Below are 23,626 nucleotides of genomic sequence, written 5' to 3'. Positions count from 1 at the left end.
GAAAATACCTGTTGTCATTATAACTGCAGCTGTTCCTAAGCCAGAACAAGCACACTCTTTAGCAGGTGACTGCTTTGGGATAGTTCTGCAGCTCCTTCTACCCAGAGATTGCAGATCACTACAAAATTAATTAATGTTTCACCTGATCCTTACCCTGTGGGGTCTCACTGGGGCACAGGCTCATCTTGTTCTGCTGGAAGCACACAAGGGTGTGATAGCAGGTGACTGAGGCCAGCTCTGAGCTGTGACAACATCCATATGTCTGTCCATCCAGCCAGCCATCCATCAGTCCGACTCTGCCAGCTCTACTGCCACTACCATCATTATTAAGTTCACCCAGTTAAAGTCCTCTCCACTGGGAATAATACGGAGGGGTCTTCACGGCCTTTAGACTCTCTGTTTTTTGCCACTTCAGTCCATTATTTATGGGGATTCCTCAAATTTTAATGTATTTTTATATAAAATTCAGACAATCCTCCTATCCCACACGGCATGTTTTTATACTGTTTTCTAAGGGATTGCTGGCATTGCGCAGAAATCAGGGAACAGACTTTGTGCTTTAGGATATTTAAGGAAATAAATAGTCGCTTGTGGCAGCTTTACATGTCAGTTCAAGGAGGATGAAAAACGAACTGCTCTGTGTCACCAGAGACATCACGGGATGGTCAGTGAAGATTTTAAAAGCAAATTTGGGGTGCAACTTTCACAGAATCACAGAACGGACTGGGTTGGAAAAGACCTCAGAGATCATCCAACCCTTGGTCCAACTCCAGTCCATTCACTAGATCATGGCACTAAGTGCCATGGCCAATCTCAGTTTAAAAGCCTCCAGGGCCGGTGACTCCAGCACCTCCCTGGGCAGCCATTCCAATGCCTGACCACTCTCTCTGCACAGAATTGCTTTCTGATCTCCAGCCTCAATTTCCCCTGGCAGAGTTGAAGCCCATGGCCTCCTGTCCTATTGCTGATGCCTGGGAGAAGAGCCCAATCCCTCCCTGGCTAGAACTGCCCTTCAGGTAGTTCTAGAGAGTGCTGAGCTCAGCTCTGAGCCTCCTCTTCTCCAGACTCCATTCCACTCTAAGTGAACAAGAAGAAAAACTTGCCAATATACGGAAAACAAAATAGTAGAGGGTAGGTAATCAAAGAGATTCAGGATAGTTCTGATAAATCACTAGAAATTAAATTGGCAGAGTTTAAGTCAGTGATAAGAAAGAGCCAGCACAGGAGGAGAGAGACCTGGGGAGAGAGAGGTGGAGGCTGGAGAACAGATTCTTTATATATTCAAAGCAAAGAAGGTGCTTCTTTCTTCTTTTTTATTCTTTCCCCAAAATGAGTCATTCCAAAGTACCGGTGAGTTTTGTAACAGACAGTGGATGATCAAGCTTAAGTTAAATATAACTACAATTATGATAACTTCTATTACAGGTCACAGCTAAGGCTACTGAGTAATGTTCAAATACCACAATAAAACATGTCCAAATTAGCATCCAGAATTGGCCATGTTGGTTTAAACACTTCAGCCCTAAAGATTCTTTCCAAAACAGAGGCAGTTGCAAACTGCTTATGGTTTTCCCACATTACCTGCAGCACTGATCTTGATTAGTTTTATAGTATAAATGTCAAGAAAAGTCTCCTGAGATCAACTGACTCCTGAGTAACTTAATTATATCTCCAGGCCATTTTTGGTTTTGCATGATCATATTTACTTAGCAATAAATCCCTCATTCTCCAGGTATGCTATATAATTGAATTACTTTTATCTTTTTCCTCTTCTTTCGAAAGCCCTAGCGATTTTGGGGGATCATAAATAAAATTACAGCAAAAAAAGAGTTTCTCAAGAAGCTTTATGATTTGGCAGTGCTGCTGAATCCATCAATATTTAATTATACTTTATAAACACCTCCAAAGTCAGGTTTCTAACCGTCTCAGCTGCTGAAATATTCACAAGAAAGCACTAAAAGGATTAAGAAAGAAGTAGGATGAGCTTTATTATCCAAGAACTGTGCTGGGGCTGATTGTCTTTCTTAGAACACGCGCGGGATGCCCATAACTCTCCTGACAAGGCTGGGAGGATGCATGATGCGAGATTTCTGTGGGCTTTGGAAAGAACAGAAACAGCTGAGCTGCTCTAAGGGAAAAACTGGGAATGCTTGGCTGCTTTGGTCTTCAGCAGCTGGAGCGGGGTAGGAAACTCCTAGAAATCTCTTGTGTCCCTCAACTGTAGAGTTACATTGCGTATCCATCAACTACTGCACCTTTCTACAACTCCAAAAAGAGAAAACATCCTTGCCCACTGTTGCATAAGCACATGGTTAGTGATCCTCTCGCCCTATATGGAGTATATAACGCTTATAAAATACAAGTGCAAAGGTGGATACGGTGCTTTTTTTGCCACCAGCGGGTCACTGTGACTTACGGCGATGGAGCAGTGCAGCGATGGGCTGTGCGTGGTTTTATGTGCTCAGTGGGAACGCGCTAGAAATGCGCAAACAAAACCTAATACTGCCTCATAAATACAACTGAGTATGCTGCAACGAGAAATCAAAAGTGTGTAATAATACCAACCCAAACTGCTGCATTTGCAATCCTTCCTGCGCAATAGTGAGGCTATAAGATTTTCTCCATAGGGAATGCTCCGATATGTAGTAAATCTGCACACAGAATTACGTTGGTGCCATTTCCATCTCTTGCCAGGACCTGCCTTCCTGCCTGTGCCTCAGATTGCTCTTGCACCTGGTGAGGGGCAAGCAGATCTTCACTATGTATTGACAGCAGCCTCTGCAAGCTGTTTTCCAGGGAGCTGACTGGAGAACATTAACGCTTTGATTCATCCCAAAACTCAGCAAGGTATAAAACATTAGTATGAGACAGCGAAAGCAGCGAAACAACACCTGCGCTTCCCCGCGCCTCAGCTTCACATCAGCCAAAACCTGTTAATTGCTTCACCTCTGCTCTTGAGAACAGCAAATGCTACGAATGCTCCTGCAGCAGCGGGATGAGCAATGCCCGCTGCCCACTCCATCATAAAACGAAACTAAGGAACATGAAATAGTTCACTGGAATAAGCCTGAAATGAAACAAACCTGAATAAGAATAAACCTCCAGGTCCCTCTGCAATGCAAAGAGATAAACAGATAAATAGAGAGCGCATGAACAGGCTCTGGAGGAACTCTCGGGCTGTCTGGAGGGGTCGGTAACATGCGCTTTAGATCCAGTAGCTGTGGTTTAGGTTTGAAGAAGAAACAGAAATCTCATACATACCTTGGTCAGCTCTTGGGCATTCGCCAGATTGTCGACAGCAATGGCCAAGAAGACATTGAGAAGCGTATCTTTTGGGGAGCAGCTAAGGAAAAATAATCTTCATGCAGCAAACAGAGTAAAAACTGCTCCCCTTCTGCTGCCACTGCCCCTCTTTCCCCATGTACAATCATCAATATATTATGGATTGACCCCCTGCATCACTGCTTTGTCTTAATTTTTAATCCAGTTCTGTGGGTGCTGGACACCCATTTGGCTCTTGCCCACAAAAATCCCTGGTGAGGACACACACACACAAGCTGAGCAGACGGGATTTATTTACAGCACCATGGGCGCAACCGGGACAGGACCACGTGGGGGTCCCAGAATATCAACAGCCCCTGCTTTTTCATTACAGAAAATCTACACCTACGCTACCACCCATACACACACAGAAGGTTTAATCTTCATATTTCCCGTTTGTTTAAAAGAACAACTGGTAGATTTCCTGGAAAATAGACAATTTAAAGCCAACATTTGTGCAATATAAAGATATAGCTACATAAAGACATTGGGAACCATGAAAAAGTTAAGTTTAGGTCACTGCTGCATTGCATACTGTTGGGAGGAAACTATCATGACTTATCACACTCAAGTCAATATGACAATTAAACCGCCATGGACGTCCTCTATCCTGAATGCTGCAGCATCCCGCAGAGCACAGCTACAGCAGCCTGTTAGCAGGACAGCCAGCCCCAGCTAACGAGCTCTGCTCATTAAAACGGGCCATTAGTCCAGGCCAAATCGCACACAGCCCAGCGAAACAACCGCCAGTGCCCACGCGAGCCTGGGCCTCTCTGCAGAGCACTGCCTTCTATCACTAGGACATAACATTTCCCTATCATTATTTATTCATCTTTTATTTTCATTTCTCCACTTAATGATTTCAGTTCTTACTTGTCCCTTCATATATTTTATTGTTGTTATTCCAGCTATGCGTCTGCAAAACAGCCCCAGAACAACTGTAAATCAGATACCTTTGCATATGAAAGGAGAGCAAGCAAAGCAAACCCAAGGCTAAACTACTCTGCAAGAAGAAAATGCCTTTTGCTCTTGCACATTACCTGGTGACAGGAGACTTACTTACTCCATAAAAGTGTAAAGCTATGACTGCCCGTCTAAAAATGACCGTACATGAGAATGAAGTTGATCTAGTGAGTGATATCATGTTTGTATCGTACTGACCTCACCAGAGCCACATTCCAGCCCGGGACCAGCTGCAGATCCCCATACGCTGAGTGCAGCAGCTTTAGGCAACTAATCCAGTTATTTTCTGGTGGGTTAACCTGTCCCTGTTTTGGGCTGTGAGTTGGAAACAATGCCCAAAGCAATGCCGCGGCAAAGGCGGGACCGAGGGACAAGGGCAGGACCGAGGGACAAGGGCAGCGTGCTAGGGGAGCCAGGCGATTGCTTCAGCAGGGGAGGAGAGGTGAGATGTGAGCTCCTGCAGTGCTGGCAAGCCCACACAGGGATTTTGGGACACCTCAGTGCCCCTCTGATTGCTTTCCATTTCCCAGAAGGATGCCTGAAGGAGGCACCTGGGGTTTCTCTATAAAAAGAGGCTGATTCATCCACCACCGTCATCTCTGTCGAACAGGAGCCTGCCCAGAAACCCTCCTGCTCCAGCAGCCTGCGGGCACTGCTGGCTGGGGAGCCGTTGCCCCACATTGGCCCAGCTTCAAGAGACTTCCCAGGGACCAAAACCAGCCCAAAACAACCAGCTCAAGGGCTCTTTGCTTTCTCTCCCAAGAGCTTTCACCAAACATAACTCAGCCAAGATGTTCATGTCTCTAATCCCCACTGAGATGAGCGTCTCCAGAGCCCGGATGTCTATCAAAACCGGAGCCTTTGCTTGGGACAGGGGAAGCAGGAGCTGGATTTTAATTTCTTAGGATGCATCTGCATCCAGATTACCCAGCCTTGCAGGGGAGGGGATGCAGAACTCCAGGATTTCTCCCAGGCAAAGACCAGGTCACCCATCAGGTTTTCTGTGTGATGTAACATGGAATGGAGGTTTACAGAGGTTTGAACTGTGATGCCCATCAACTTCTCCTTCCTCTGTTCCAGCATGACAGAGAGGAGCTCAGGGCTGGAGAACCTTAATCCCACTGAGCCAAGCAGATAAAGAATAAGACAAAGGGAAAGACGACGCTGAAACAATCACCTCCCTCCTGTGCTTAAGTCAGAACTCCATCAACTTTTCAGCTGCAAAGATACTAATTTCCCCATTTCATTTGAACCACGGGTTGTGCTATCACTTGTGGGCAGGGGGTGCAGGCAGGGAAGATGGGGTGCGGGCAGGGAGGCTCAGGCACCGCTGCCCGTGGCACCGCTGGGGTGCCGGCTGTTTGGGTTTTATTCCTCTGGGATGTTTCCAACACGTTGGAAATGCTTCCAAGCCTCCTGCTCTGGGAATAAATGTCTCGGCAATAAAACTGTCTTCCTACCCCTGCCTCCTACACACACATGCTGAAAATGTCTTGTGTAACATAATCAACCACTGGAAATATAATTAATCTCTTTTTTTTTTTTTTAACAGATCATGCTGTTTTGATCCATCTCCAAGCAGACACTGTCTGGTAGACAAGAGTGTTTCTGCCCCCAAAAAGGTCCCTCAACCCTTTGTGCAGAGCTCAGAGACTCCCAAATATCACCCAGACTCCAGCCTCTGGTCCAGGTCCCCCCAGCCCACAGATGCCTCAGTTTATCAATTAACTGGATAACAATAAATGCAGGCATGGTGTAATTTCCTAGAAAATGGGCCAAATCCTGCTGTTACTCTAATCATACTACTTTAATTAAACCAGTTCAGATGTGGAGGTCTGGCTCCATGCAGACTTTCTGGAACTGGGAACATAACGCAAGAGACTTCCAGTTTCCAAAAACAACATCATTTATGGATGACGCCAAGCTGTGTGCTGTGGGAGGGATGCCATCCAGAGGGACCTCAACATGCTTGGAAGGTGGACCCATGAAAGTGTCATGAAGTTCAACAAGGCTAAGTGCAAGGTCCTGTCCGTGGGTCGAGGCAACCCCTTTCAACCTAAATCATTCTATGATTCTACGAAAGTTTCTGGATCTTTTCCTGTGATAGCCCCTTGCAAAAGTAAATGGATTCAAAGAAACAACTGAGCTGTAGTGAGAAGCAGGGGAAGTCGGCACCCACCCGCCTTTCTTCTTAATGAAAAAGAACAACCACCATACCCCCAGCAGCTCTGGGGGAAAAATAAGGAGACCCCTCATGTTTAAAAAGAGCAGATTTTGCAAGCTGACCAAAAACCACCTATGCCAATTCCCTAACATGATTTGATCCAGTGTTCGTAAACCCAAAAATGGCCCCACCAAACACCAATCTTCAGAAACTGAAAACCCCTCCCAGCAGAGGAAACAAAGTTCAAAAGCTGATCAGCATCCAGAAGGGGCTTGGACTATTTTCAACTGTAGTGATATAAGAAAATGAAAACAAAAAGATCCACTTAGGAAATTCAGTCACAATGAACAACTGCGTGGGGAGAGCTGGTGACAAATCCACACCTGAGATGCAATAAAACAAAATAAATCACATAAAACACGTACATTTTTAAAGCTTTTTGGAGGGCGTTCTGTAAGGCAGAGCAAGGAGATCTTTGTGAATTCCCCAGTTAGAGCAGAAAAGACAGTTCACATTGATCTATAATTAATGGGATCAACAACTGCTCTCTATAGGGTGGCCTCTTGACATTTGCTGTGCTCTGGGGCTCTCCTTGGGAAGATGACCCTGAGACTCAGCCACGTACCGCACCCCGTACACCGACCTGTCCCTAACATTGCTGGGGCACCGCAACATCAGTGACGTTAATGACTATTTAACTAACCGCAAAAATGCCAAACGGCCCTTTACTGGCAAACGACACTTTATTTTCAGACATTCCTGGTTATGTTTTGACAGCTTATGATAAGTCCCTGGTAAGTCACACAGTTCAGCTGTCCCTCAGAGATAAATGACCGCCTGCTGCTTGCTCTCGGCATCAAACCCAGAGCTGGTGACAAGCAGGGGTAGCACTGGCCTTACTGCAACACTGTGTGAAATACCAGCGCAAGCGTTAGGGGGTTTACTGCTGCAATTCCCACGGTAAAGAGACAAGGGAAAGATTTAACCCCATGTTCTCCACCACACACTCCAGCCTCAGTTCTCTCCCTTAAAGCAAATGGGTCCATGTGCAATACAGAAAGGCTCTTACAGGCTCCCTGTGAAAGCAGTTGATGCTCTCAGACTGAATTTCTACAGAAACTATCTGGGCCAAGCTTCTAATTCATCAACACGGATGTAAATCTCCATATAAATTAACAGATACAAACTCTGATTGCTAGAAGCTGGTGGAAAAAGCCTTCTAGGACAGCAGAACGGAAAGCACGAGAGCTGTCCTCTGCCAGGGTGATATTTGGGGAGAATATGGACATGGTTTTGACTCATCACTGAGCCAGAGCGAGTGGGGGCAAACCCCAAATTCATGGCAGTGGCAGGAGGTGAATCGGGTCCTTACTCCCTCCTCTCAACATCCCCCACTCTTTCCCTTTTCATGAAAACTAAAGGATAAGGGAGAAGTCCCCTCTTTGAATTAAAGGTGGAAGAAGGGAATTTATATCCTTTTCCTCAAAAATGCTCAAACTTGGCTGCTCTAAGGTTGAAAGTCTCCCAGCCCTCCCGTCAAGCCTGATTATAGCTTAATCTCATTTCCAAATGCCAAGCCTTGAGGATTTTGAGATCTCCCTCCCTCCCAGCTCTCCATCGACCCAGTTTTCCAAGGCCTCCTGTTTTCTAGAAGGGAGAACATTGCCCCCCATGAGCCGATGTCTGAGCACAGCTATGGAGTCAGCCCCAGTGACACGGCTGCTCTGGCTCTGACGGTGGCTGTTAACAGGATAAATCCCACAGAAACACACTGGTATGTCTAGGACAGCTCACACGCTGAGTGCTCGGCTGGTCCCCATCCCGGTTCCTCATGCTAATGAGGAGATTTCATGCAAAACAAAGAGCCAGAGCCCTACCAGGCAGTCCATGGGTGCTGATCAGAGAATCACAGAATCATTTTGGTCGGAAGAGACCCTCAAGAGCATTTAATCCAACCATTTCCCACCCTTGGCACTGACCCATGTCCTAACAACCTCATCTCCATCTGTCCAACCCTCCAGGGATGGCGACTCCAGCACTGCCCTGGGCAGCCTGTTCCAATGCCCCACAGCCCTTTGGGGAAGAAATTGTTCCCAGATCCAACCTCAACTTCCCCTGGCGCAACTTGAGGCCGTTTCCTCTGCTCCTGGCGCTTGTTCCTGGGGAGCAGAGCCCGACCCCCCTGGCTCCAAGCTCCTTTCAGGCAGTTCAGAGATCAGAAGGTCTCCCCTCAGCTCCTGTTCTCCAGCTGAACCCCCCAGGTCCCTCAGCCGCTCCATCACACTTGTGCTCCAGCCCCTCACCAGCTCCGTTCCCTTCTCTCAACTCGCTCCAGCACCTCAAGGCCTTTCTTGTCATGTGGGGCCCAAAACTGACCCCAGGATTCAAGGTGCAGCCTCACCAGTGCCCAGGACAGGGGATGGTCACTGTGCTGGTCCTGCTGGCCACACCAGTGTTCCAAGGAGCTATACCAATGATTTGGTTTTAAAAGGCATAAATGTGGGTGTGAGAATTTAAACAAAACTAGATATTTCTAGCACCCCAGGCAGGGCACGTGGCACACTGTGTCACCAACACAAGGCAACGTGTAAGGATACAGTTACCAAACAACGTCAGGACGATGAAGTAAATGGAGGAGAACATCCCTGAGCGGACACCACCCTGCGACTCTATCCCATGGTACATCACAGCGTTCCAGTCTTCTCCCGTCAGGATCTGCAGAGCGAAATTCAAGAGAGAAGAAAAAAGAGTGACTCAAAGGAAAGACAAAGCAGGGAAGGTCTGGGGGTGCTAAGAAATGGGAGGGAATGGCAGGAAGATGTGCCAGGTGAGGTTCAGGTTGGACATTAGGAAAAGGTTCTTCACCCAGAGGGTGCTGGACACTGGAACAGGCTCCCCAGGGAGGTGTCACGGCTAATCAGCAAGAACACGAATAATAGAAAAATCAATCATAAGAAGTGAAAAGATCTAAGACTCAGTAGGCGAGATGCCAATTGTGCACTCATTTGAACAGCCTGCCATTCCCGTTCTTCACCAGTGACCGCAACACAGCAACACTCAGCACTTCACCTGCCCACCATGGCGGAGTCACACAACAGTTACTTTTAGTACATTAAAACCTGCCCAATGAGATACGGAGCTCAAATTCCTAAACAGTACGTTATCTTTGTGTTCAGTAGAAGCAATCAACAAAAAAAGGTCAACGTGTGCTGTGTGCTGTAGTAATCAAATCCCATGTGCATACAACATGCTGAAAACAATCGCAAATTCCAGACTAGTTGTCATCTGCTGACAGAGAGAAAATTTCTTGCTGCAGGGTGGCTGCTGATGACAGCAATAGGCTGAGAGCAAGTTTAGACACAAGGACATACAGTGCATACACAAACCTGTTTCCAAAATGCAGTATTTAGTCTCAACTAATTCAGCCCAAGCCCGACCCACGCCATTGGAGTTACTCTAGGTTTACGCTGGAGAATTTGAACCAGGGCACTGGGCTTTCATCTCTGTCATTCAGTTATGGAAAACACTGTTTGCAAACTTGCATTCATGTAATCTCCATGAATTCACAACTGTTCCTGCTTTCTGGGAATAACCACAACGTAATTTCTATTCACTCAAACATTTGTGGAAAGGGAACCATTGGGAACGCTCCTATGCCCTGCAGAAGACTGGGAGTTGAACATATCACAAATCATGGGCTATACATAGACAAGTCCAGCAGGCTGGGGTCTGGGCTCCAAATTCCAACTGTGTTATTTTGGAAGTGGAACAAAAACTTAAAGGAAAACAAATGATAAATGGTCTAAACTAACCAGCCTGCCCGGGCAGAGCCGAGGATGCTCTGAGGCCCTGGCAAGGGGACAGACACTTGGACCTGTGTCCCTCCCACTCTTTGCGCTGTCACCCATTAGCTGGAGGAATTACTTAAGCAACTGAGAAGCAGAGCCCATGCAGTCAATAAGCCTTCCTGCTCTAGAAAGTCTCCATTTATGAATGTTGTAAGAACTTCTTGCTACAGGAAAGAAAGGACACCATTGCAGAGGGAGAGGTGCAAGAACTGAGGACTCTGGAGTAAGATAAAGCCCAAACATTTTGTTTTTCTCCCAGGCCCAAAGCTGCTTTTGGTCACCCCAGAACATTTTGTCCAGTGCGACTCAGCTTTTAATACTTAGGCTTGGCTGACAAGCCACTAGGTGATGGAATAAAAACAGCTTTCAAGAGCTGTTGTGGCCTAAAGAGATATATATGAATACATATATAGTTTGTGTTTTTATTTTGTATATACACAGTTTGGCAATGAGCTCACAGAGACCTTCTTGGGAGCCAGGAGCTGGAGAAAAACGCATGATGCTGTTCAAAGAGAATTTGGGGACGGCGGGGCTCATTGCACCCAGTGTTGAGTTCACCCAGCTCCTGGGTGACAAAATGTGTCCCGGGAGTCGCGTGACAGAGGATCGTGATCCAGCGAGGTCTGCTGAACTAAAATGGGCTAGGCAGGCTGCACAAGGCTTTGTTTAAGATCAGGAACAAACAGGGTGTATCTGGCTTTATTATATTTGTTCAACACATCGAATGCGTTCACTGAACGATGCTGCTCTGCTCATTAGAGCGGCAACCAAACGAGCCTGCTGGCTCGCCTGAGTTAGTGGGAGACGAGGTTAGAAGAGCATCCAAAGCCCATATTGAAATAATGTTGACACGATATTTGAAATTCAGGGGAGGAGTGGGGTGGACTGGGAGCAGAGGTTACCAAAATCCCTCTGCAAGCATGTACTGAGTTAATTCAGTGCTGAAGGTTTTACACATACATCATAAAACCAACAGTGTTTTCCTTCATCCCACAGCCACTACATTACAGGAGTATTTATCTCAGGAATAGAAAATAAGTATTTCAGCTAAGTACTCTCAAGAGATAGCTACAGTCCCAAAGCAAAATAACATCAAAATGTTCAGATGCTCATATCCGGAGGCTGCCCAGGGTTCAGATCCGGCTCCGTGGCAATACCTTTAGGTTTCTGTAAGCCCTTGCTTTGATGACTACTAAAATACTATGCAAATATTAATCTACCATGATTTGCAATATCCTGCGAGGTAAGTACCACTGAACCTGCTTCACATCTGGAGAGAAGCAAAGCCTAGAGGAAGCTGCTTATGCAGAGGTCACAGGACACATTTTCTTTTAGACTCTTTTTCTGTTTTAATCCAAAAATGGCCATCAGCTCAATGTTTTTAACCCTTTTTGGGAGGGGATATTGAAATACATAATCTAAGCCTCGCTGAGGTCAAGTCTCAGCTCAAGCCCACGTCAACAATTTGTGTAGGACAATATATATATATATATAGTAGAACTTCATAAATACAGAAAAATAAAAGCCAGGTGGTTTTCCAGAGACCTGAGTGTTACCTGCACATGGCACAGGATGCAGCATCCCCAGCTCTCTCCTGAAACACCTGAAATAACTGTTTTTAAAAAGGCACACAGGGAGCGGCTGCAAAACTGGGCTCTTAAATCCGAGCACCGCGTCTGCCAGAATTACAGCTCCTTCCTGCCATCACGCCAACTTGCCCAAGGCTGATGCCTCTTCCCATGCTCCCCCACTGATTGTAATTCTTATCCAGCATTATCTTGTCTTGAGCTATTACTGTGGAAAATGCTACATGATTTCCCTACTGCCTCGGGGCTCTCTCCTTGTTAAATTATGGCAACCAGAGGAGAAAGTGGAACAGGTCAACCACACAGGGGCTGTTGGGATTTCAGACGGGACGATTTCTGCAGCACGTGCCGGTGCTGTCACCGCAGCATCCAGCCCTGGGGGTACAGCAGGCGACAGCCTGGGCACGCACAGCCTTTAAGCTCAGCCCAGAAGTGTCTACTTTATCAATATACATTTTATATTATCAATACAGCAAATATACATATATTTCTTTCTATGTATTTCTATATTTCCCACTTTCCTTAATTCTATTGCACTGATTTTTAATGATGCACTGATTGGTCAAATGTGGCAAAATTCATGAGAAGGAAGGACTCTCTCTTTCCTAAATTCCACAGATTTTTGGGGAGCTCATAAGCAGGAAGGGATGCCCAGGAAAGTATTTTCTTATGCTCACTCAGGACAAGCGATGACTTTACCTGGAATACTGTGAGGATGGCAGCAGGGAAGGTATCGAAATTTGTCGTTGGTGTTTCATCTTGGAAGTTGAATCTAGAGAAAATAGAGAAATAAAAACAAGAGCAATAAGGTACCAGACTGCAGGAAAGTTGTTTGTAATACCCTGTAACCTGAGTCAGAGAGCAACATTTGTTCCACCTGGCAATAACAAACACCCCAGGCAAGCGCAGTGGGAAACACAGCGTCTCTGAGAAGACACTTAACAGAACTATTAGCAGAAACTCAATTTTATTCCTGGAGAAAATTCTGATGCTTTGAAATTCATTTTCATCCGCAATTAAAAAGAACAATAAAAACCTCAAATGCTTTCTGTGGAACAAACCATTCCAATAAGTTTTTGTTCTCAAGTATGGAAGTCAATTGAAGTTGCCTTCTTAGTAGTCATTTAATTTTATTTTTTTTAAGATAAAATAGCAGGGCCTGTTACAAGAGGACAAGGGGTAATGTTTTAAAACTGAAAGAGGGTAAATTCAGACTAGATAAAAGGAAGGAATTGTTGCGCTGAGGGTGGTGAGAGCCTGGCCCAGGTTGGCCAGAGAGGTGGTGGATGAACCATCCCTGGAGACATCCCAGGCCAGGCTGGACGGATTGATCCTTGTCCCCATTGTCCCCCTTGTCCTGCTTGCTTTCACATAAGCCCTGCCAGGACAAGGATTTATCAGACTTACTGTCCTCCAAAGAGCTGCATCCCCAGCAAAGCAAATACCACGATGAACAGGAACAGTAGGAAAAGCAAACTGATGATGGACTTCATGGAGTTGAGCAAGGAGACCACCAGATTCCTTAGGGAATTCCAGTACCTGCGTTAGAGACCAGAGCAGCCAAGAGACAACATGAGTGGGAGAAAAGGCTTAGGTAAAAATTAATATGATCTATTTTCTTATTAGAAAAAAATGAAAAGAATGGCAAGGAATAGCAGCATATTTGAACTCCCCTCTATAATGGGAAAATACAGCTCACTGAGGAGCAAAACCTGTTGTAGTATTGCAAGGGCAGAGATGGTCACCCCAGTGCATGTGTGCTCGTGCAGAGCAGTCGTCTGCAGTGAAAGGTTCAGTTCAATTCCTCACTAACCCCTTTCCTGGCATAGATTTCGACCTTTTGCATCTTCTTATCCAGCATGGCAGTCAGCAGGAGTGTCAAAACCATAGATTTATCGATATCATCAAGGCGAGACTGAATGCGGGGATGGTGAACTCTCCCCTTCATCAGATGCAAATCAGGAATAAACAGCTCATTTCCACCAGTACATCTTTGCAATGTGTCCTTCCAACTTACTCAATGCCAGTATCCACATGTGCACTTAAACTCCCACACGTTTAAACATTCCTGCTGACATTTAACACCCACATTCATGCCCAGTGATGCCTTCAGTGTGGGGCAGTTCAACCACAGGGTTTCAGCATCCAGGACCAAGCAACATCCTTAGAGGATGAAAACAAATCCAGGACCTTAACTCCAACATGACAAGAGCGGATGGTTCAGCTCAACCACACAGTTTCACTTATAAATCTTGGATGTCCATCATTATTAGCAGATATCAATTAGCAAACCCTACTGAGCTAACAAACCCCATGATTTTGAATAGCTGCAAAAGTACCTGATTACTTCAAATTCCTTTTTTGTTCAAGTGTGACAACCTATGCTTTATCCAGTTGGGTTTTTTTGGAGGGAGGTGCCATTCCTCCTTTTGTTACTTCAAGTCAAGAGCAAGTAAGAGAGTGATGGAAAGAGGGAACATCTGAGGAGGTAATGGTGTAAAATAGTGTAAAAATTAAGAAAAAGAATAAATAAATAAAGTGGAAAACAACAGCAGGAGCACCCAAATGTGTCACCAATTTCCACACTCCCATTTTGAAACCCTGCAGAAATTGCTCTGGATGGGTTTCTAAATTGTGCAGTAGCTGTTGGCCAACGCCAGCACACGTTAACGCGACGCACGAAAACAACCGAAAAGCTGCGGCAACCCAGCGCTAGTGAAAATTCAACTTCACAGGCTCAAGATTGAAAATCTCAGACATTCCCAGAGCAGATACAGCACAGGCAGCAACACGACACTTCATATTTGTGTCAACACGCTGGTTCAGGCACCGGGATTTAGTACCCAGCAATAATCAAGTTAGCTCAGTTTAACACTTTCCAAATATACTTACGGAACTATCACCAGATCCGCAGCAGATAAGGACAGTGATGGGGCTTAGAAACTATATAAGGAATGTTTTTCTCTTACTATAAGAAATAAAATCTCACAAGATTTTTGTTTTAAGATTAGAAACAAAGAAAAGCAGGATGCTCTTGTGCAGCCCATTGCTGCACTGTGGAGCCCAAGGGTAGCCAAACCTGTACACAAGCCTGGGGAAAGGGCTGTTAAAAGTACTTGAGGGTGCAAATTCTGGCTCAGGAATTCTCTACATTTTCTACTACCAGAAACCCAGATTGCCCCAAGGGAAGGGCAAATCTGCACCTGCAATTTTCTTCCATTCCCCATCCACTAGAGCCAATGCACACATGGGATGTTAGGACAGATGAGACCTTTGTGTCAGCTGGCACTGGGTTTTTTGGGGGTAGTTTGTGTTGACTTCATCTGTTTGGTTTTTTTTGAGACAGATTTCATATGGTACTGAAAGCCTTCTATGAGCAGAAAGGGAGCTGGACGTACTTTGTTACTTTGAAAATGCGCAGCAGTCGAAGAGCTCTCAACACGCTGATGCCGAACGAGGTACCAGGTTTCACCGCAGCCCAAATAACTTCAAATATACTTCCCACGATGACCTGCAAGAAGAATCCATTTTACACAAGGCAAAACTTCTGCTTAGCTCTGGAGAGAACAAGGATCAGAGTTTGGGCTGTGATCATTTCAGCAAACTCATGAATTAGTGAACAGCACTAAAACCTCTTGTTCCAACTTTCTGCAGCCCAGTCTAAGAAAGAGCAATACCTGGAAGCAGCACAGGGAATCACATATAGAAACTTGTTGCTTTCTTCTCTAGCAAGTAAACTACCTTAAATAACCTTTTTTGAAGGACAGTGTATTTTTTCCTCTACATTGGCTAAACAACAAATGTCAAGACTTCCATTTCCCACCCCACACAGCTGGAGCAGGGGGATGCTGCCTTGTCCTCCCTTCCCATCACAAGCACCAAAAGGCTTCAGCGCCAGCGCTGCAGAACAGCAAAGCTCAGCTCTGGGCAAGACTTACCCGAAATTTCTGGCAACTGAGAGTCTTTCGGACACCGATTAAGATAATCGCTATTAAGAGACCCTGCAAAGCCTCTAGCATGCACATCCAATCATCTGCCAGGCCCCTAGATTATGTTATTGAAAAATATGTCCCTAATTAAGGTAGTCTTTTAAGTTTTGTTTTGTCTGTTTAAGGCTGGCAGAGAATTAACTTCAAGCAATGAAGAAATCTCTTCAACCTTTATTACAAAAAAGGCAAAATAGTAATGGGTTAAGCACAAATGGAAAGGGCAATTATATCAACACAGGTTGCCGCACGGTTAATAAGAGAAGGCAGGCATTTTGCTGCCAATTACTGTTATTACTTGCATTAACCAAGCATTTCGGAGCTCCCGTGGTCTGTGGTCCCCGGTTGCGTGACGCACACCATGAACACATTATCAGTGGATCCCATGAGCGGTTTGTGTTGTGAAGGGGAGTGTTAATGGGCAGTCAGGGCCAGCAGAGCTGTGTCTGAGCACAGTGCTGGGGGGCACACCAGCTCAGAAACCCCTTTATAAACAGAAACCTGGATGTCCTTTGAAAAACACAGCTCTGCTTGAGAAAATGTAGTGGGAAAGGGAGATCTACAGCAGCTGCTCATCCAGTTTCTCCCATCACAGAAAGAAGGAACTAAAATTTCTCTCCTCCAATCTATCACTCTTGGAAACCCCTCATGAATCAGCAAAAACCTTTCCTCAGATCCTCCACATGTTACACTGATAATTAATTTTCCTGGCATCTCACCATGGCCCCCTGGGAGTCGTTTCACATGAGACCCCACCGGACCGTTTCTCCCAAGGCTGATGTTGCTCTGATTTGTTGCTTCACTTGTTTTGCATTTGAGCGGTTTCATCTTGATGGTTTGTCAAACTAAACTGACTACAGATCTGTGGGATATTCCAGTGGGGGTGAAGTAGCTGAATTAATTCTAGGGGCTGGAAGGTGGGTGAGGAGGAAGAAACACAGCTAGAAGCAGGATCCCAGTGGATTCTATAAGGGAGGAAGAATTAGAAACAGACCAACAGCTTTACCTCCTGGGAAACACTCGGCAAAGCTTATGGCAGTGCTGCACTCACTATAGCATGCCACAAAACAGAGAGACACGGTAGGTTTATGTCTTGCATAATGCAGGCTCCTAAATCACCCGTCCATGACAAGCTCTTCTTGCTGTGGAAGGAGCATTCTGGATACAAGAATCCAAGGAAACTGGCAGCCAAGAGCCTGTTTAATCCATTGGTGACATGCATCGATATAGCGTCTGTCACTAGGAATGCAAAGGAGGCAACGACACCCTTAAAAGTCTAACTAGGCAATACTGTTGGCTGTCAAACGTCTTAGACTCAGCTTACAGAAGCTGGGGTCATCAGGCACGCAGAGGGGTCAGCCCCTTTGTATTCTGTGGGCACACTCTTCATTCCAGCTATTGCAAGACAACTTGCAGTTCAACTTTCCATGAATTGGCTGCTTTTAGTTGCAGGGAATCTCTGGCCCTTTGTTCAGGCACAACTCTGAATGTGCAAACATCCAGCTGTCTTACATTATCGGTGCTATTTGTGCTCCGGTTTCCTCTCACGACAGACTACAGACTCTGTGCATTATCCTATGCAGCCAGGAGAACAGCACGATGCAATTCCATGCTCTGAGACACCAAGTGCTCAGTGGACACCCCAGAGAGGAGATCCTCACAACGGGTGCAACACCTCGGTCTGTCGGACACAGGGAACTCATGGGCTGGTTGAATCTCAATGTCTATTTAGTCTATTTAGCTCCGAGTTTTCCTTTTGACGTGATCAAAAACAGGACAAGTTGACTTTAGCTGCATTTAGCGGCCACTTGCTAAAGGTAAAAATACTTTTTCCTACATTGTGGGAGCAGTGCTGAAGAAGAGATTTTAGCTTTATAGGGGAGAAGAACTACTCCCAGTACTTTGGCAGATAAAGGCTAGAAATAACAGACTAAATCTTGGAGAGAAGGGCTGGATGATGGGTACAATGAACTGAATGTTTTCCCCTTGCTCCGGGCTGCATCATAAGCTTTGTATCTGTTCTGTTACAGAAATCTTACAGACTGATTCACGCTGTGGGATGCAGTGCTCAGCCTACACTGAAGATAAGAGAAGCTGAGTTAACCTCTGTAAGGACAGATTACAACCTAGTAGCTTTTAGTGAATTAAAATCAACATTTGCATGCAATGCTCTTGGTTAGATGGAGTCAAAACTGGCCCCACTACTCGCGCTTCTAAGCTTTAGTTTTAGTACAAGGAGGAGAGCCTGCAATAAACGGATGTGAGTTATTGCCTTTCCATCACCTAATCGTGTGTTTCGATTTCTACTTCTGGGCACTCATGTTTGAAAAGTGCTGCCTATGTATCTTGAGGTAAAGGCCATTCAATGGACAATAGGGGAGATGAGCACATAAGATGTGTGGGTTTTTTGTCTTTCAGTCACCTCATTTAAAAGGCAGAGGGAATCTCCCGGTAATCAGAGTATTTACTGGTGCTGATGCTGCGAACATGTTGTAGCTCACCGAGGAAACAAAACCCCTGGCTGCCACATTTCTTCAAGAAGGATGAGAATGAGAGGGAGCTTAATGTGTTTCGCTGCAGCTATTTATCCAACGACTGCTCACAGCACCACTTGCCATGGATTCCCACACTCACCTTGCAATGCCCAACACCATCCGATAACGGGAGAGCCACATGCTCCATCCATGAAGCCGAAACCTACTCACCCCAAAGTCAAAGCAGTTGAATGAAGAGTGGAAGTAATTTCTTGGCCCCAGCCCATACATCTTCAGTGACATCTCCGTAAGGAACAGACCCAGAAAAACAAACTCTGCAAAATCTGGAAAGAGGAAAAGAGATCTAATTAGTCCACAAGACATTGGTAGGCTCATCTCTTCATGTGGGGAGCAATGGTATTTTTCCACAACACAGACTGCCTCCTGCCAGAAGAAAATCCCTTTGCAATGCCAAACAAGACACCAAGGACAGTTTCACATCATTATTTCTACATGCACATGAGTTGTATTCAGCCTTCAAGAACCATAAACACAATGTTTCATCTGTACTGTGGGATGCTTGCTATGAGTACTAAATATTCTCATCATCTTTGTAAAGAAATTTCAAAAGAAAGCTCTGGAGCTAATTTTTCTAAAGGTCTAATTTAATTGCACAGATAATGTTTTGCAAATGTATATTTGGGACTCTCATACCTACATAAAACAGTCACTTTTGGGAGCGGGGTGTGAGATTTTGTAACACCCTCTCATGATAAAAATACCTTCATACCCAATGGAACTGATGCCTCTGAGAGCTCATGTTCAGAGGTGTTGTGTCTACTGTTAGCACATAGCCACATTTATTTTTATTATGTCTGTATAACCATATAATTATGGAAGAGCAAGTTCTGTTTCCTTCTGCTTCACAGGCAAATAGGCTGTGAAGCTTTTGATGGGAAAATTTATCACCTATGATGAAAAAAAGGGCAGAAAGAACATAGCTGGGACTATAATTTCCAGATCGAGATTTTAGGACTCAAAGCTACAGAAAACGCTGCTGTTGGCATTTTAGGTCATGCAAGTTTGGATCTGGAGGCCAACAAGCAACAGAAACAATGGAACGCTAAAAACAAACACAAAAAGGGCAAAACACCTCTAGACTCCCAAAACAAACTAAAGAGCAGAAGGCAAACCTCTCCCTCTGGAGAAAAGATGAGGAACAGAATCAAACTTCGAAGCGCAGAGATCAACCCCATTGCTCCGCACACAACAGAAGGTTCTCGGATGCTGCAGCAGTGCAGATCACAGAATGGACTGGGTTGGAAAAGACCTCAGAGATCATCCAGTCCAGCCCTTGGTCCAACTCCAGCCCATTGACTAGATCATGGCACTAAGTGCCATGGCCAATGTCATTTTCAAAACCTCCAGGGCCGGTGAGTCCAGCACCTCCCTGGGCAGCCATTCCAATGCCTGACCACTCTCTCTGCACAGAATTGCTTTCTAATCTCCAGCCTCAATTTCCCCTGGCAGAGTTGAAGCCCATGGCCCCCTGTCCTATTGCTGATGCCTGGGAGAAGAGCCCAATCCCCACCTGGCTAGAACTGCCCTTCAGGTAGTTCTAGAGAGTGCTGAGCTCAGCTCTAAGCCTCCTCTTCTCCAGACTGAACAAGCCCAGCTCCCTCAGCCTCTCCCCATAGGGCTTGTGTTCAAGTCCCTTCCCCAGGCTTGTTGCTCTTCTCTGGACCTGCTCCAGCACTTCAATATGCTACAGGAAAGTCCTCTTGGAATTTCAGTTTTATGATTCCAGGATAGATAAAGAGATGACACCAAACTTGTCTCACAGGTGCACACGGACAGACAAGGGGCAACAGATACAAGCTGCAAGATGAAAAATTCCAGCTGGATAATCTCGAATCCTGGGAGCTTTGTACACCTCTTGCAATACGTGGTTTCAGCTAATGAGTGTGTGCAAAGAGAGGGGAGGGAACATGGGTCCTTTCAAACTACTTGGGTTTCACTCCATTCACTGCCTTGCACATTTAGAATTGAGTGAACGTGGCTGGCCCAAGTCCATCTCAAATTGCTGCTTGTCTCTTGAAAATGCTTGAAAAATATGGCTTCAATTATCAAAAATAAAAAAGGAGTTCTAAATTTTAAACGAAAGGCAGTCGTGAAATATCATGGGCATAATGTTAACTGAAATCCAGGAAACATTAACTAGATGAGAAAGGTTTTATTAACGCTTCAGTGAGGAGCCTGCAAGGACACTTCTGCCAACATTTGCAATATGGGAGGAAATACCAGGAGCGTATTAATTACATCATGTAACCTACTCTCCTTGAAAACAGGAGCAATATCATTAAAGATGACTTTCAAGGGCAAAGCATTCACGTTTGAGGAATAAGATGATGAAGTCTGCAGACTTCTCAGCCTTTTTCTTACCAAGATGTAGGCTCCATCGCTGGCTCTCAGTGCTCAAGGAGCAGCACATCTCCAGCTCCCTTTGAGCTTAGAACTTGCTAGGACAAGCTTGTTCACACTTGTACCACATTGACTTTTCTGACAACAGAGGCAAGAGTGCAGTGAGCAAACAGCTGTTTCCAACACAAGGGAGCCCGGAATAGGGAGTCACCTACAGCTACACTGACAATCCATCTGACTGTACAGGGGCAGAGGGTGAGGGAAAGGGACCAGGTGAACCAATGTCTGCCATAAAACGAGGTGACTGACAAGTGTAATAATAGAAAAATAGAGAATTTTTTAAAAACACATGTTTGGTGGTATTGAATTTCCTTGCACATAATTTAAAAAATTCCGACTGTGAAGTAGTAAGAATGTTAAAAGCCTTAATTATTGGCAGCTGGCCCTGTAAATCAGAAGCTTAAACTACCTTCTGAGCCAGATCTTGAACTTCCATACTGTACCTGATGTACTTTGGAAACGGTAAGAACCAGAAGGCAAAACTCCCCCAATAAAGCAGATGCATCTTCTCCGGGTGTGGAAGAATTTGTGCTGCCGTTGTCACCTGTTTCAGTCATTAGCCCGGAGGGAAACCTTGGACCAGAGTTTGTGCTGACCGGAATTGCTCCCTCCGCAAGCTCGATGGTGCTTATCGGAATGACTTGAGAGTCAATTCTCCCTACCACGAGGATTGATACCAAACTGGTGCTTTGAAACTGGAGGCCTGGCTTAGTTAACAGGCAAAACCTAAAACTGTCAGGAGGGTCCTACAGAAAACATTGCACAACCCCCACCATAACTCACTCCGGCAGGGGATTCTTATCCCCTTCTCCATCCACAAACTCACCTTTAAGAGTTACATTTCAGGTCCACTCCATATTCTTTCACAGAATAACAAGAATACTAGGTAGGAGGGGTTTTATTATGATTTTCACCAAGAGATCTCAGTGTACTTTGCCAAGTTACCATCATTCCAAAAGAAGAAAAAGGAGGAAAGAAACAAGGATTAATGCTCAGTTGCCCATCCAGCAGGAGCATGAACAAAAAAACCCAGGTATCAACCAGTGCAACGTTCCATCAATGGACTGACACATCCTGCAAACACACCTGCAAAATCAGAACGTCAGAGGAGAAACAAAGCTGTCCAATGCCCTCTGTAAGCAAATCAGAATTGAGAAATATTTGATTTGAAAACAACAAAAAACCAACAAAAATCAAGCAAAACCCACCACAAACAAAGCCCAGAAAATGTTCGAAACTGAGAACATCCAAGAAACAACTCCCTTTAGCAGCTCTTGAAAGAACAACTCAATTTGTTCTTTCACAGCTGGTGACTTGCACCAAGAGCAGAGTTCCAGATAGGCAGCAATATCTCTTATATCATGTATTTCAGTAGATACCGGGTGCTACAAACCAGCACCATGAGGGCAAGGGGTGGAGGGAAGGAAAACGTGGACATAGTGAACTCCTTGGGCAGAAGCAATTGAGTCAAAACGAATCAGCTTCTCCAATGGAGGGATCAGAAACACCATTTCTCCTGACACGGCCCTGCCCATATAATTGAAAATGCAATTTCATTGTTTGGACCTCCTGGTATTCAGACCCCACATGTAATTTAATCTGCCTCAAGCAGAAGCATTTTGTAATGTGATTTAAAGAAAAAAAGTTTGATACAAGTACTCTGATTCAATTTCAAATTTGTGCTATTGGCAAAGGCTGCGCTAGCATCTTTTTTGCCCTATAAGTTTGAATTAGATAGTTAGCGGCCCTTTTTTGTCAATCACCCGTGGATTAATTCCATTTCTGCCCCATCTCCCAGCCCGATGTCATCAGGAGCAGGTGCTGAGCCTCCCGCTTTGATTTCCTCTGCTCATGCTCCCCATACATTAAACCAACCGGGAGTAGAACCTCGGTGAAGTAAAACTTCCTCCTCTTTGACCAAGCAGATGTAGAAATGCTCAGCAGACATAAATAAATAGACTTGGTTCAAAAAGCCTTTACTCGCAATTGCAAATGCTGCATATTCATACCCAGAGGGATATCCATCACTGCTCTAGACCTCAGGGATGCTTTTCGAGGCTGGATTAGCGAGTTGTCTTTCAACAAAAGTCCCTTTTTTTCTGAGAATACCTGCAATGGTGGAAATTACCCCACCAGACTGATGACAATTATGTGTGGCTGCATGAAATACATACTTTTATACAGAATTGTAACTTATTTAATTGAAGGCCCATGCTTTGGTGGGCAGAACATGCCATGTGTCCATGTATGAGAAAACTCCTGTAGCAATGTGGCACTGGAGTCCTTCCCATGCAGAGATGGAAAATATCCGCTCTAATTTGGGGATAATTACAGGGGCATAAAGGATGTCCTGTTCCCCACCACACCCCAAGAATTCAAAGAATTTCTCATCAGCTCTTTCAATAAGACTAAAGAAATCCCAAGCCCCTTTCTAAAGCTCCTACGGTTCCTTTTTCAAAGCAGTTGCAGCAACGTGGAATATCAAACAGAGAAAGCTAATCAGAACAATTCAACAGCACAAAAGTTAAAAGAAAAGACCAGGGGAAAAATAAATCAATGCAGACCCGTAGGCTTTTACCAACCATTCTTTAAGTAAAATTAATTTGTAATGTAATTAAACTTCTCCCCAGAGGGACAGGTATAATTGAATTAGAGGTGCCTGGGTAGAGTTTCAGGGTTTAGCAGATCCTGCCAGACTTGTTTCCACGCTCCTCTCCCACTGCTGCACTTCACAAAACTCCTCGGCAATTCATTTCTAAGCACCTTCCATGAAACAACATCATTAGAATTGGCCATTTCTCTC

At 45.1% G+C, this 23,626-nt stretch overlaps 1 protein-coding gene across 1 annotated transcript in view; it reads right to left on the bottom strand.

Annotated features, from left to right (window-relative positions):
• LOC308047465 (voltage-dependent N-type calcium channel subunit alpha-1B-like) overlaps positions 1-23,626 on the bottom strand; it is a 270,800-nt gene that overhangs the window by 90,788 nt on the left and 156,386 nt on the right. The window contains exons 13-18 of the mRNA XM_080355981.1: positions 18,574-18,686; positions 15,281-15,393; positions 13,290-13,421; positions 12,582-12,654; positions 9,046-9,163; positions 3,262-3,329 (exon numbers count right to left, since the gene is read on the bottom strand). Coding sequence (XP_080212107.1) covers positions 3,262-3,329; positions 9,046-9,163; positions 12,582-12,654; positions 13,290-13,421; positions 15,281-15,393; positions 18,574-18,686 — 617 coding nt within the window. The remainder of the gene's footprint in view (positions 1-3,261; positions 3,330-9,045; positions 9,164-12,581; positions 12,655-13,289; positions 13,422-15,280; positions 15,394-18,573; positions 18,687-23,626) is intronic.

This window comes from Nesoenas mayeri, assembly GCF_963082525.1.
Source record: "Nesoenas mayeri genome assembly, chromosome: 18".
NCBI classification, from domain to species: Eukaryota; Metazoa; Chordata; class Aves; order Columbiformes; family Columbidae; genus Nesoenas; species Nesoenas mayeri.
The sequence above is the reverse complement of the archived record's forward strand: the minus strand, read 5'-3'. Positions and strand labels throughout refer to the sequence as shown.